Raw genomic sequence first — 11,260 nt, 5'->3', positions numbered from 1 at the left:
ACAGTAAAATAGGAGACACTAGTAGTGTAAAAAAATAATTAAATATTTTCCATATATAAATATTACACTGAAAAAAAAGTTGAGGAAACTAAAAATCTTAAGACATCTTACTGCAATAGATTTTTAAATTTTAAACCCAACTCAGACGCTAAAAAAATTAATATTTGGTGAAACTTTTCCAAAGCTTTTTCATTTGTACAGCGTACAGTGAACTTTCTTCATACAGGCAATATAATAATTTAGGTCACAAAATACAGCGTCAGAAATGATGCTAATAAAACACAGTTATTATAAATGCTGCTGCTTGGTCTCCTCCTGTCAATGATTTACCTGACATTCCCTGGCTGCCATTGGTTCACCTCTCACACACTTGCCCTACTCACGCAACAGGTCTGGGCAGCAGGAGATAAAAGCCTCTGACCGTGATTCGGGGCTTTAGTTGAGCTTGCGCTACCTTTGCTTGAGGAGAGAAAACGTGCAGAGATGGGCTACCTCTTCTACTTCTCAGCTGAGACATGGACCCTCCTGGTTGCTCTCATCACACTGTTCTGTGTGTAAGTGTTTGACAATATGTTTCCCAGATGTTTGTACTGTGTTGTATGTGTGTTTGCCTGTAAAACAATCTCTTTTGTCTCTTTTTTTGGCTCTGTTTTTTGTTTTGATTTGCACAGGTATGTTTACTGGCCATATGGAATATTTAAGAAAATGGGCATCCCTGGTCCTAAACCTGTCCCGTTCTTCGGCACCATGCTGGCTTATAGAAAGGTTGGTAAATATAACTTTCAGAGGCAAAACACCAAAGATTTATCCAGATTTATATCAGTATGTTCAAGCTTAGCAAGGTAATCATTATATAATATTAAATAAACCAAGAAACACCTGACAGAGTGTGAACAAAAAACATTTGTAGTCACATGCTTTTATTCAGCCTGCAGTTACATATTTTGGTCTGTGTATTTTTATATAATGTTTACCATTGTGGATATACATAAACAGCCTTGTCCATTGATTTGCATCTTTGGGACCCTGGATAAGTCAGGCTTTTGTGCAAAAAGAAATGATCACTTACACATCTTTATTAGCCAGAGGTCGCTTATACTCCCATGGAAATCTCCTAACCCTCCTTCTTTCTCACAGTGGCTCAAAAGTATTATTTTTTCTCAAACTTGATCAAATTTAATATGCAAATTGAGGATATAATGATATTTTTTTTCTACAAATTGCAGCCTTTTTTAAATCATAGATTATGAAAATCACTTTGACTTGAGGTGATCCAAAAGTAACGGAAAGTAATCAAGTGACATCACTTTATTATTAATTAAGTTTTTTACAGGTAATCAGTAGCTCTATCAAAATACATTTTTAAAGTAACCTTCACTATTTATGTGTACTATTGAAGTACTTTTTTATCAACATTTTTCTTTTTTGTGTAAAGAAATTAAATAAAATATGCATCTCCATGAACAAAACAAAACCAAACAAAAAGGATAAAGATAGATAAATATGTCAGGAGTTAAGACAGTGTGCAGGAGTTTTTCCTCATGGTCTTTAAGCCCAATCCAGCTGTGCAGAGACCTCTTTAAATAGTCATTATCTATAAAAATGTGTTAGCTACATCACTGTTTCATCTATGCGTATGTGAGTTTTCTTGTAGAATCCATCTGTCTGAAGAGTTATGAAAAGTGAAAAGTTGTAAATGTAATACTGAGTAAAACTAGTCTTTTCTCTTGGTTTGTGCTGTCAGCTCTCCTTGTTGACAAAACAAAATGCCTCTATAGTTAGTTATAGCAAAGTTCAAAAATCTCCCATGGGGCGTTGACAGCATACATATCACATTACGTCATGTAAATTACGCACAGGTAAATGGCACTCAGTCTGTGGTGTTCAAAATGTCTAAAAAATACGTTTGAAAAACTCAACAATAATGTTTCTTTCCAGAAATCATGACCCAGTTTCTCAAGATAATCCACAGACCCTGTTGTGAGCAGTTTCATGTAGGAACTATTTTTTTTCTGGAACTACTTCCTTTTTACTAGAAAGAACTGATGAACTGAACATCATGATTGCTGGAAATAAACATTTTCTTGGTGCTTTGAGCACCATAACCTGAGTGCCATTTAGTCCCATTATATTTGAGAGAAGGCTGACATCTCCAAATCCGTCAACTCACACTAAAGCTATTTAGATGTATAGCACCCTGGGTAAGACAGTGTTTTTGTTTTATTTTGGGGGGGTCTGTCCCTTTATCTCCAGCTTGTTAAAGTGGACTCCGTTCAATTCATAATCTGCATATTCTTATTCTTGTACTCAGGGGTTCACTAACTTCGACATGGATTGCTTCAATAAATATGGGAAAACATGGGGGTAAGTCTGCATGTTGTACAGGTCTGTTTGTGTGTTTCTGCTGCTTGTTTGTCAACACAAAATATCTCTGTTTATATTATTGTATGCATGTTTTACAAGGGTACATGTGTGTGAGAATACATTATTTTTGCTAATCATATTCTCTTCATATTTAGCATTTTTGATGGCCGTCAGCCCGTGCTGTGCATCACAGATCCTGCCATGATAAAAACCGTTTTGATTAAGGAGTGTTACTCCATCTTCACTAATCGCAGAGTATGCACTCTTACCGTTCTTGCACATTCAGTCATGGTTGTTACATTTTCGTTGATCGCTCCCCATCATTGGCTGATGTTTCCTAACTCTGTTACAGAATTTCCATCTGAACGGGCCCCTGTACGATGCCGTGTCCATCGCTGAGGACGACCAGTGGAAGAGAATCCGCAGTGTCCTCTCTCCCTCCTTCACCTCAGGAAGACTAAAAGAGGTACAGCCGTCTCCTGCTCTCTGCGTCCTCTGCCCTTTACCCTTTTTGTTGAACAGAAGGTTTTACAGTGACTTGACTTGATCCAAACTGTTTGTGACCCCTTTAAGGAATAGTTGTTTGATGTGGGGTTGTGATGTGATAAAGTACTTAGCTGTACAGATTATGGTTTCCCAAAAAGTGACTTTTCCCTCATGTAACCGTTAATTTGAAAGTTTCTTAGATGCCTGAAGGGATGAATGTCTTCAATATTTCACAAGAAAAAAACAAATATTAGAGAAATGTCAGAGCATAATTATATGTAACAGAAATGTTCTTTCTTTTTCTTTATCCCTTTTATCATTTTGTGGCCCTCCAGACTTATCATTAATCCATATTTGGGGTCTCAAACCATTGTTGTAAACAAAGCAGGATTTTTACAGTGTATTCTTTTTCCCAGACTGAATTTGTAGTTTGTGTAGAATCCATAAAAACTCATAGACTGTGAGATTTGCATATTTTTAATGTTCAGTCAACAAGTTTTGATTTTTTTATAGCCTAAATAGTTCAAGACCAACTGACAACACATACATTGTGCACTTAGCATTTATTTAAATAACTGAATGAACTACAAAATGTTTGAAAAAAAAAATGTTTGTTTTTATGTTCATATGACATGTAGTCAGTTTCCTGTTCAATAAAACAAATGATTTGTGTCATTTAACATAACAAAAACATTGTTACAATGAGAACACAAAAACTTTTCTAAACGTAAAACTGGAGCGATTTATGGTGGTTTTTTTATCTACTTATTATTTTCTTGTATGCACAATTTAGAAAAATGACTTTAACACAAAAATTCAGTGAGTTTATAGGTGGTGAGAAAAAAAAGTGTGTGAAGAAAAGTGTGACAACCATCCCTGGTCTCCCCTACTTTATATTTGTATTTAAATTATTATTTATTTATTTTTTTTTATGTTAATGTCAGGAAATTGGAAATTGAGACCATTTGTTAAGTTTTATTGGCAGAGACAATGATAGTTGCTAAGCAACCAAGATGCATCTCCAACTGTGCAAAAACAAGCAATTGTGTCCTCAATATGACCATATGGCTGAAATAGGCTGAAATAGTCTAATTTCTTTGCCTTTTGGGTAATTTATATTAAAAAAAATGTTTTAAGTGAAAATCCAGACACTCTAAGGAAATGTCAGGTACCAGCAGCATTGTATTTTTAATTCAACGAAGTTATTGCAAATATACACACACATTGCAATTAAGTTTTAAATAGAATGAGCAGCATATCAAAAGTTTTTTTTTGTCCATTTGTCCCTGACTGTGCCTCAGATGTTTGACATCATGAAGCATCACTCTGCTAACCTGATCAGCAGCATGAAAAAGAAGGTGGACAAGGATGAGCCCTTGGAGCTGAAGGAGTAAGAACTGCTTACACTCAAACATAATCAGAAAAATGCATGTTTTCAACTATTTTTAAGCATGAAAGGACATCTCTGATGCGTTTGTGTGCTCTTTAGGTTCTTTGGACCCTACAGCATGGATGTTGTGACCAGCACAGCCTTCAGTGTAGACATAGACTCACTCAACAACCCCTCAGACCCCTTTGTCACTAACATCAAGAAGATGCTCAAGTTTGACTTTTTCAACCCCCTCTTCCTCATTATTGGTACATAATTCATTTTACTTCTATAAAATGCAGCTACCTATAATTGAGTCCTTCACCTGGCTGTTAAACTCAGTAACTGACTGTGAATGTTCAGAATCAGTACAGTTATACTGTAGTCTTTTCTGTGTCCATGATAAATGTTTTGTTCTCTGTTTAATTCCAGCTTTCTTCCCATTTATGGGTCCAGTATTAGGGAAGATGGAGTTTTCCTTTTTCCCTTCGTCTGTCACTGACTTCTTTTACGCTGCACTGCAGAAGATCAAGTCTAATCGAGAGTCCAGCAAGCAAAAGGTACGGCTGTCTTATGTCTTATGTCTCTCTTAATAATAAAAGTACAGATATCTGAAAAATCTACAGCAACAAAGTATTTGTACTTGGTTACTTCCTGTCTCTGGTATGTACATGTACTGTGTTAGTATGAGCAGATTCAGAAACATAATCAAAGCTATTCTCATGTATGTCCACTTTCAGAGTCGAGTGGATTTCCTTCAGCTGATGATTGACTCCCAGAAACACAACAACCTCAGTGGAGAAGAACCGGACAAAGGTAACACACACACACACACACACACACACACACACACATGTTGTATTGCATAAAATACACACATAAAAGCCCAACTAAAAAGCTATTCTAAATCATATCTCCTCGATGTCTCCCCAGGTCTGAGTGATCATGAGATCCTTTCTCAAGCGATGATTTTCCTGTTTGCTGGCTATGAAACAACCAGCAGCTCTCTCACTTTCTTGGCTTACAATCTGGCGACAAACCCTGATATCATGAAACGGCTGCAGCAGGAGATCGACTCCACCTTCCCTAAGAAGGTACATTGAGAGCGGGGTCTCAGAATAATTAATTTAGACCTGCTTTTATTGACTCGTGGTCACCTGGGGGCATAGAAGGGCATCCCCCTAGATCTGATATATTGTCACATTACATTGCATTGCATTAGCTGATGTTTTTATCCAAAACAACTTAAAATAAGTGCATTCAACCTTGTGGATACAACCCAGGATTTGCAAGAATCATGCAGGTACATCACCTTCATCAAATATGCTGGACTGCTTCAAGTGCCACATTTAGACAGAGCACAGTCATGCAGAGAAATGCCTTTTTTTTGTTGAGCTGTCTACTTGCATATCTCAGATGTTTTCCAACTATGGGTCTGAGGCATGAACTTTTTTCTACTTTTCTCTTACATTTGTTCTTAAACAAAACAGTAAGAGGAAAATAAAAAATCCTACGTAGCATATATCAGACGTGCTGACAGCCGAATCTGTTCTTACCCACCAGAGTATGTTGATAAATCGTGTTTGATCTTAACTTGGATGTGCGTGCCAGGAAGTTTGGAATTAGCATACAGAAACACACCAGTTAATCCATATAAGGGCCGCACACTGAACTCCTGTGTGCAAACCACAAATCACCAAGCCGCTGACGTCTGACAGGTGGCGTTAACCTCTGAAAAAATAATAAACACTGAAACACTGAAGGACAGTTAAACAGAAAAAGCTAAACTTTTAATTGGACATGGAGGAGCGGATAGGAGGTCTCTGTCGGGGTTGCCCCTCACCCTCGAGGCCAGTGGGCCACAGCGTTCAGGATTCTGTGCATCACATTTTGTGTAGATGTTTATTTTTACCTTTTGAGGAAGGGAACATGTGGACGCATCCATTAGGGGAGTGCTCCGAGTTATGGGTTTTTGTGTGGATCAAACAAACAAGAGTTAGTTAGCATTAGAGGTGCCTGTAGGAAGCTTATGATACCTCAGTACCTTCTTCAGCAGTTATTGTAGCTCCTAACTTTGCCCAGTATAACAGGATGGTGGTCTTCTGCTGCGTGACATCATAGCAGTCATGTATTCGTGTGTCTGTGTCTTTGCGCAGGTTCCAGTTGAATACCAGGCTCTGATGCAGATGGAGTATCTTGACAGCGTCATCAACGAGTCTCTCCGGTTGTACCCCATCGCCTCGCGTCTGGAGCGCATGACCAAGGCGACTGTGGAGATTAATGGCATCGTGATTCCAAAAGATATGATTGTCATGGTACCCACGTGGCCCCTGCACCGGGATCCGGCTATCTGGCCCGAGCCAGAGGAGTTCAAACCTGAGAGGTAGGCAAAGCATCTCTACGTTTAGGGAAACCAGTTCTGCAGGTTATTGCCTCCGAGGTGGCAAAAGGACACATTCTTTACCTAAGTAGAAGTACAGATGCTCAAAAGTGAAAAGTAATCCTCTGAAGGACATTTTTAACAGCTGTTTCTGTGCAAATTTATCTAAACACATCTCAGTCGAGTCTCCCTCTCTTGTCCGTTTCATCTTGTCACGTCATTTTTGTCTTGTGACGTCGTCGTTATCTTGTTATGTCTTTCACATCATTTTTGTCCTAATATGTCTTTAACAATGTTTTTGTCCTGCCACACTTTTATGTCTAGTTTGTCTTGTTGCATAGTTTTCATCTTATGTCTTTTTCATTGTTTTTGTCCTGGTATGTCCAGTTACGTCATTTTTGTCGTCTTACATCCTATGTCGTTTTCATCTTGTTTTGTCTTGTTACGTTATTTTTGTCCTGTTACATCTTGTTACGTCATTTTTTTTTTGTCACATAGTTACGTTACTGTTACATCTTTAACGCTGTTTTTTGTCTGCGTGCGTCTTACATCATTTTTGTCTTTTATGTCTCTTGTGTTGTTTTTGTCCTGTTACCTTTTATGTTGTTTTCATTTTGTTGCATCTTTTTCATCTTGTTACATCATCTTGTTTTGTCTTTTATGTTGTTATGTCTTGTGATGTCTTTCACATAATTTTCATCTTGTCCTTAATGTTATTTTTGTCCTGTTACATCTTGTTACGTCTATTTTGTCTTCTTAGGTCTTATGTTGCTTTCTACTTGTTACATCTTGTTAGCTTGTTTTTTTGTGCTTTCACTTCTTTTATGTCGCTTTTGTCTTGTTATGTTTTGTTATCGTGTTACTGTCCCATCCATTTAGGTTGAAATCAGTTCCCCTCAAATGCATTAACTAAAGTAACAAGCTTGTTTTGAAAATGTAAGAAGCAGAAAACACAGATATTTGTGTTAAAATGTACAGAGTAAAATCAAAAACCTGTCTGAAAAATAAATACTCAAGTAAAGTACAAATACCTGAAAACGCTACATAAGTATAGTAATGAAGTATTTGTACTTAGTTACTTACCACCTTTGATCATTAATATGTTATTGTGTGCTTGTGTACCCTCAGGTTCAGCAAGGAAAACAAGGAGAGTATTGATCCATACACGTACATGCCTTTCGGAGCAGGGCCAAGGAACTGCATAGGGATGCGATTTGCTCTGGTGATGATGAAATTAGCCGTGGTGGAGATCCTCCAGAAGTACAGCTTCTCTGTGTGCAAGGAGACTGAGGTGAGTCCACAGATGTTCATATCTACTCTGCTTGTTCTTTTTTTTATGGTGTTTGAGGAATCCTGTCCAAATGTTATTATATAATGGAGGGTTATATAATGCTAAAAGTAGCCAGTCGTCAGTGTTATAATTATCTGTCTGTTCAAAGATCAAAAGCCACCACCTGAGACTTTGAACAAGAATACGATTGATTGATATCATTTGTGCTAAAATGACAAATAGGACACTCGGTAAGCTATCTGCTGTTCACATGTCATACTGCCCGCTTTGATAAAACAAGGCTGAGTTTGATGCATTGTTGACTTTGTTCACACTAATTTTCACTTTGCGTGTAATTTCCTGCCAGGTGCCCTTTGAGATGGACATCCAGGGCCTGCTGATGCCAAAACGACCAATCAAACTGAAGCTGGTGCCACGGTCTGAAACCTCAAGCTAAAAACCGAGATGCAGGATCATCATTTTAACTCTGCTGTAAGCCTGTGGTATGTTGTTGTGTGTACACCTGTATGAATACCTATAATATTCTTTGTTTCTGTCAAAGCTTTTATCCACATTCATCCTCAGCTGAGTGACAAAGGGGCGATTTGTAAAGCTTGTTAACAATAAAGGATTGTTTGCATTTTTCTTATGCATACTGTTATTCTTATATGTGATATGATCACTGTTATAGCAACAAGCAATTTGTAGGTGCTACAAATGTTTAAAATGTGGTTGTACAATACCAATATACTGTTCTGCCACACAGCAGCAACGCCCACTATTGTCTCAGTGTTTAACCATAAACTTTAATCAAAACCTTTCTGATAACAAAAGCTTTGCCACATTATGTTTCGCAGGTGTTCATTTCTTTCTTTCTACCCTGTGTAAAATATGGGTCTGAAAAAAAAAAAAAAATACCCTCAGTCAGAAGTATTCTGATCCTTTAAGTAAAAGTACTAATATCACACTGTAAAATGCTGTCACAAGTAAAAATCCTGCATTTAAAGGAGTTTTTGACCGGTTATGAAACAGTCTCAGTTTATTACTGATGCCTCTATGTGACCGTCATAAGAAAATGAAACCATCCACCAGAAGGTCGACTATTTCTATGTAGTTCTCTTTAATGTCTGCAACAAATCAGATGACAAGAGTCTATGTTTACATTTTCAGTTTTAAAGAGTTTTATTTAGATCATTTTATTTTTGATGTCATATTTTGTATACTATTTTAGACTCTTTGAAGTTAAAGTGTTAAATACACTAAGTTATACTATCATGTACAATTATTATCACTCATGCATTAATATTAAAGGGCTGCAACTATTGTTGTTTTTTTCATGATGAATTAATCTACTGATTATTTTCTCCCAAAATTGATGGATTATTTGGTTCCATAGCACAAAATGGCACCTTCACAATATTTATTTTGTCCAACCAACTGTCCAAATGATTAAAAACAAATTAAAATTATCCAGATTATAAAAACAAAAAAGCAGCAAGTTATTAAATTTATGATGATTTAACAAGGAAATGCTTTTGCATGAAAATTTGCTTAATGATTGTCAAAATATTTGGCAAATAGTTTTCTGTCAATTGACTTCTATTATTATTATTGTTATTATTATTGATTAATCAATAATCTGTGCAATACTGACCTCACAGTACAGTAACTGTGTGCAATAATAATTCAGCAGTGCAATACACTGGTTTATTTATACTGTACATTTCAACCCAACAATACTCTTATTCATAATATTCTTGCACTTATTTCAGAATTATTGTTTTATGTTTATTGTTTATTTGTTGTATATATCATAGTTATCAGCATACAGATGTTAAAAGAAAGATCTAACCTATAGATTTAACAATATATATAGGAAAAAAATGTCTAAGATGTCTAAGAATATATTTCTATTAATTGAATGTAAATATCTATAAATATCTTAAAAAGTCCTCCTTGAGATCCTGCACCTGAAGTATTTCTGATGCTAATTCTAGAAGTAAATAAATAAAGTTATTGTAGTGGAATAACATTTCCCTCTGTAGTATAGTGGCGTAGAAGGATAAAGTGACATGAAAATGAAAGACTCAGGTGCAGTACAGGTACCTCAAATTTGTTCAGTTTGTAGAGTATAATATTTCAATGTACTTAGTTCAATTACACCCCTGAAAAAAGTGAAGAGGGGCTTTGAGTTAATCTTTCACCAGATATTTCAGTAATAATTAAGTGCATTAAGTGACCAGCTACTGCCTGAGCTTGTGTCGGTTCAATCTCCCTGAATGTTTTATGTCACCACAGCGCCCTCCTGTGGACGGTCTGTTTTCATTGGTTTGATCATTTATCGCCCGTGCGTTCCTGCTCCTGCTCCAACACCGACTCATCCATAATCCGAGTTTTCCAACCACCTTGTTCTTTCCATGTTTATAAACAGAGGGTAGAGATAAAAAAAGGAAAGAAAAAAATGTGAGGTGGGCAAACCAGCTACACTGCAGACACCACATGTTCCCGAGACTGGGATTGAGATTGAAACAGCTAAAATCTGTGATATTACATCAAACGTGTCAATTAAATGCACCATTTTCTTGTATCTCTGCTAGATGTCCAGACTGTAACTTAAAGAACAAGTACTAAACTTTAACCCCTATTAATAGTTTTAGTGGCTGTAACTTGTGTGATTTATATAAATTTGGTTGATAAAACCATTTGCACCGATTTAAAAATAAATTTAGATCTGCAAAGACGTCAAAGTGAAAAACTGTGGTAAATGATCAGCTTGTACAACAGCAGATCAGAAATCTGGACACACTACTGAACTCAGCCTTGTTTCCTGGTGTGACGGTATGAACTACAGCCTATCGACCGAGCTGCCCAGATGTGGCGTTCAGGGAACAGAACCTGCAGCCATTATGACAGACATACACGTTTTTTTTTTATGTTTTGCCATCTATGTAGGTCACCGCGTGTTTCTATCGCTGTCGTCAGCAACAAATTTTTGAGGTGTCATTGCTCGACGAGGATTTTCTTCCTCTGCAGCTGCAACAATAATGTGCTGCTCTGTGCACCACTATTTTCTCTTTCTCTTTCTGGTCTGACACTCGTGCATTCATATATAAAAAGCATGCACTGATATGAAAGCAGGATTAATAAACGGATTAATAAATCATTTGCCAATTTTGAATTTTGATAATCTGTCATCATCAGTTTGAGTGATGTTTTAAGGGGAAAAAAGGGGTTGTGGGTGAGACAAGACATTTGAGGATGTCATCTTGAGCTCTGGGAAACAATCACTGACATTTTTCACCATTTTCTGACCTCTGTAAAACTAAACAACTAATCGATTAACTGATAGCTGCAGCTCTATTAAAAACTAATTAAAAGTATTCATATTAGA

General features: G+C 36.7%; 1 protein-coding gene across 1 annotated transcript; it reads left to right on the top strand.

The window, feature by feature from the left end:
* Window positions 1-402: 402 nt before the first annotated feature.
* Window positions 403-8,804, top strand: LOC146329690 (cytochrome P450 3A40). Its single transcript, XM_084714961.1, has 13 exons — window positions 403-554; window positions 672-765; window positions 2,312-2,364; window positions 2,520-2,619; window positions 2,717-2,830; window positions 4,152-4,240; window positions 4,340-4,488; window positions 4,652-4,779; window positions 4,960-5,035; window positions 5,153-5,313; window positions 6,376-6,602; window positions 7,728-7,890; window positions 8,237-8,804. Exons 1-13 carry the CDS (start codon window positions 484-486, stop codon window positions 8,324-8,326), a joined length of 1,515 nt encoding a protein of 504 aa, XP_084571087.1. The 5' UTR covers window positions 403-483; the 3' UTR covers window positions 8,327-8,804.
* The last annotated feature ends 2,456 nt before the right edge of the window (window positions 8,805-11,260 follow it).

Source organism: Lutjanus erythropterus, chromosome 3 (assembly GCF_056507025.1).
Source record: "Lutjanus erythropterus isolate fLutEry1 chromosome 3, fLutEry1.hap2, whole genome shotgun sequence".
NCBI classification, from domain to species: domain Eukaryota; kingdom Metazoa; phylum Chordata; class Actinopteri; order Lutjaniformes; family Lutjanidae; genus Lutjanus; species Lutjanus erythropterus.
This window is presented reverse-complemented; position numbering and strand designations above follow the sequence as displayed.

What these genes read in the sequence shown, in the direction of transcription:
- LOC146329690 (XM_084714961.1), top strand. Translation starts at nt 484, where the DNA reads ATGGGCTACCTCTTCTACTTCTCAGCTGAGACATGGACCCTCCTGGTT. An exon ending in CCTCAGGAAGACTAAAAGAG is followed by an intron (nt 2,831 to 4,151) that starts GTACAGCCGTCT and finishes ACTGTGCCTCAG; the next exon opens with ATGTTTGACATCATGAAGCA. An exon ending in ACTCCACCTTCCCTAAGAAG is followed by an intron (nt 5,314 to 6,375) that starts GTACATTGAGAG and finishes GTCTTTGCGCAG; the next exon opens with GTTCCAGTTGAATACCAGGC.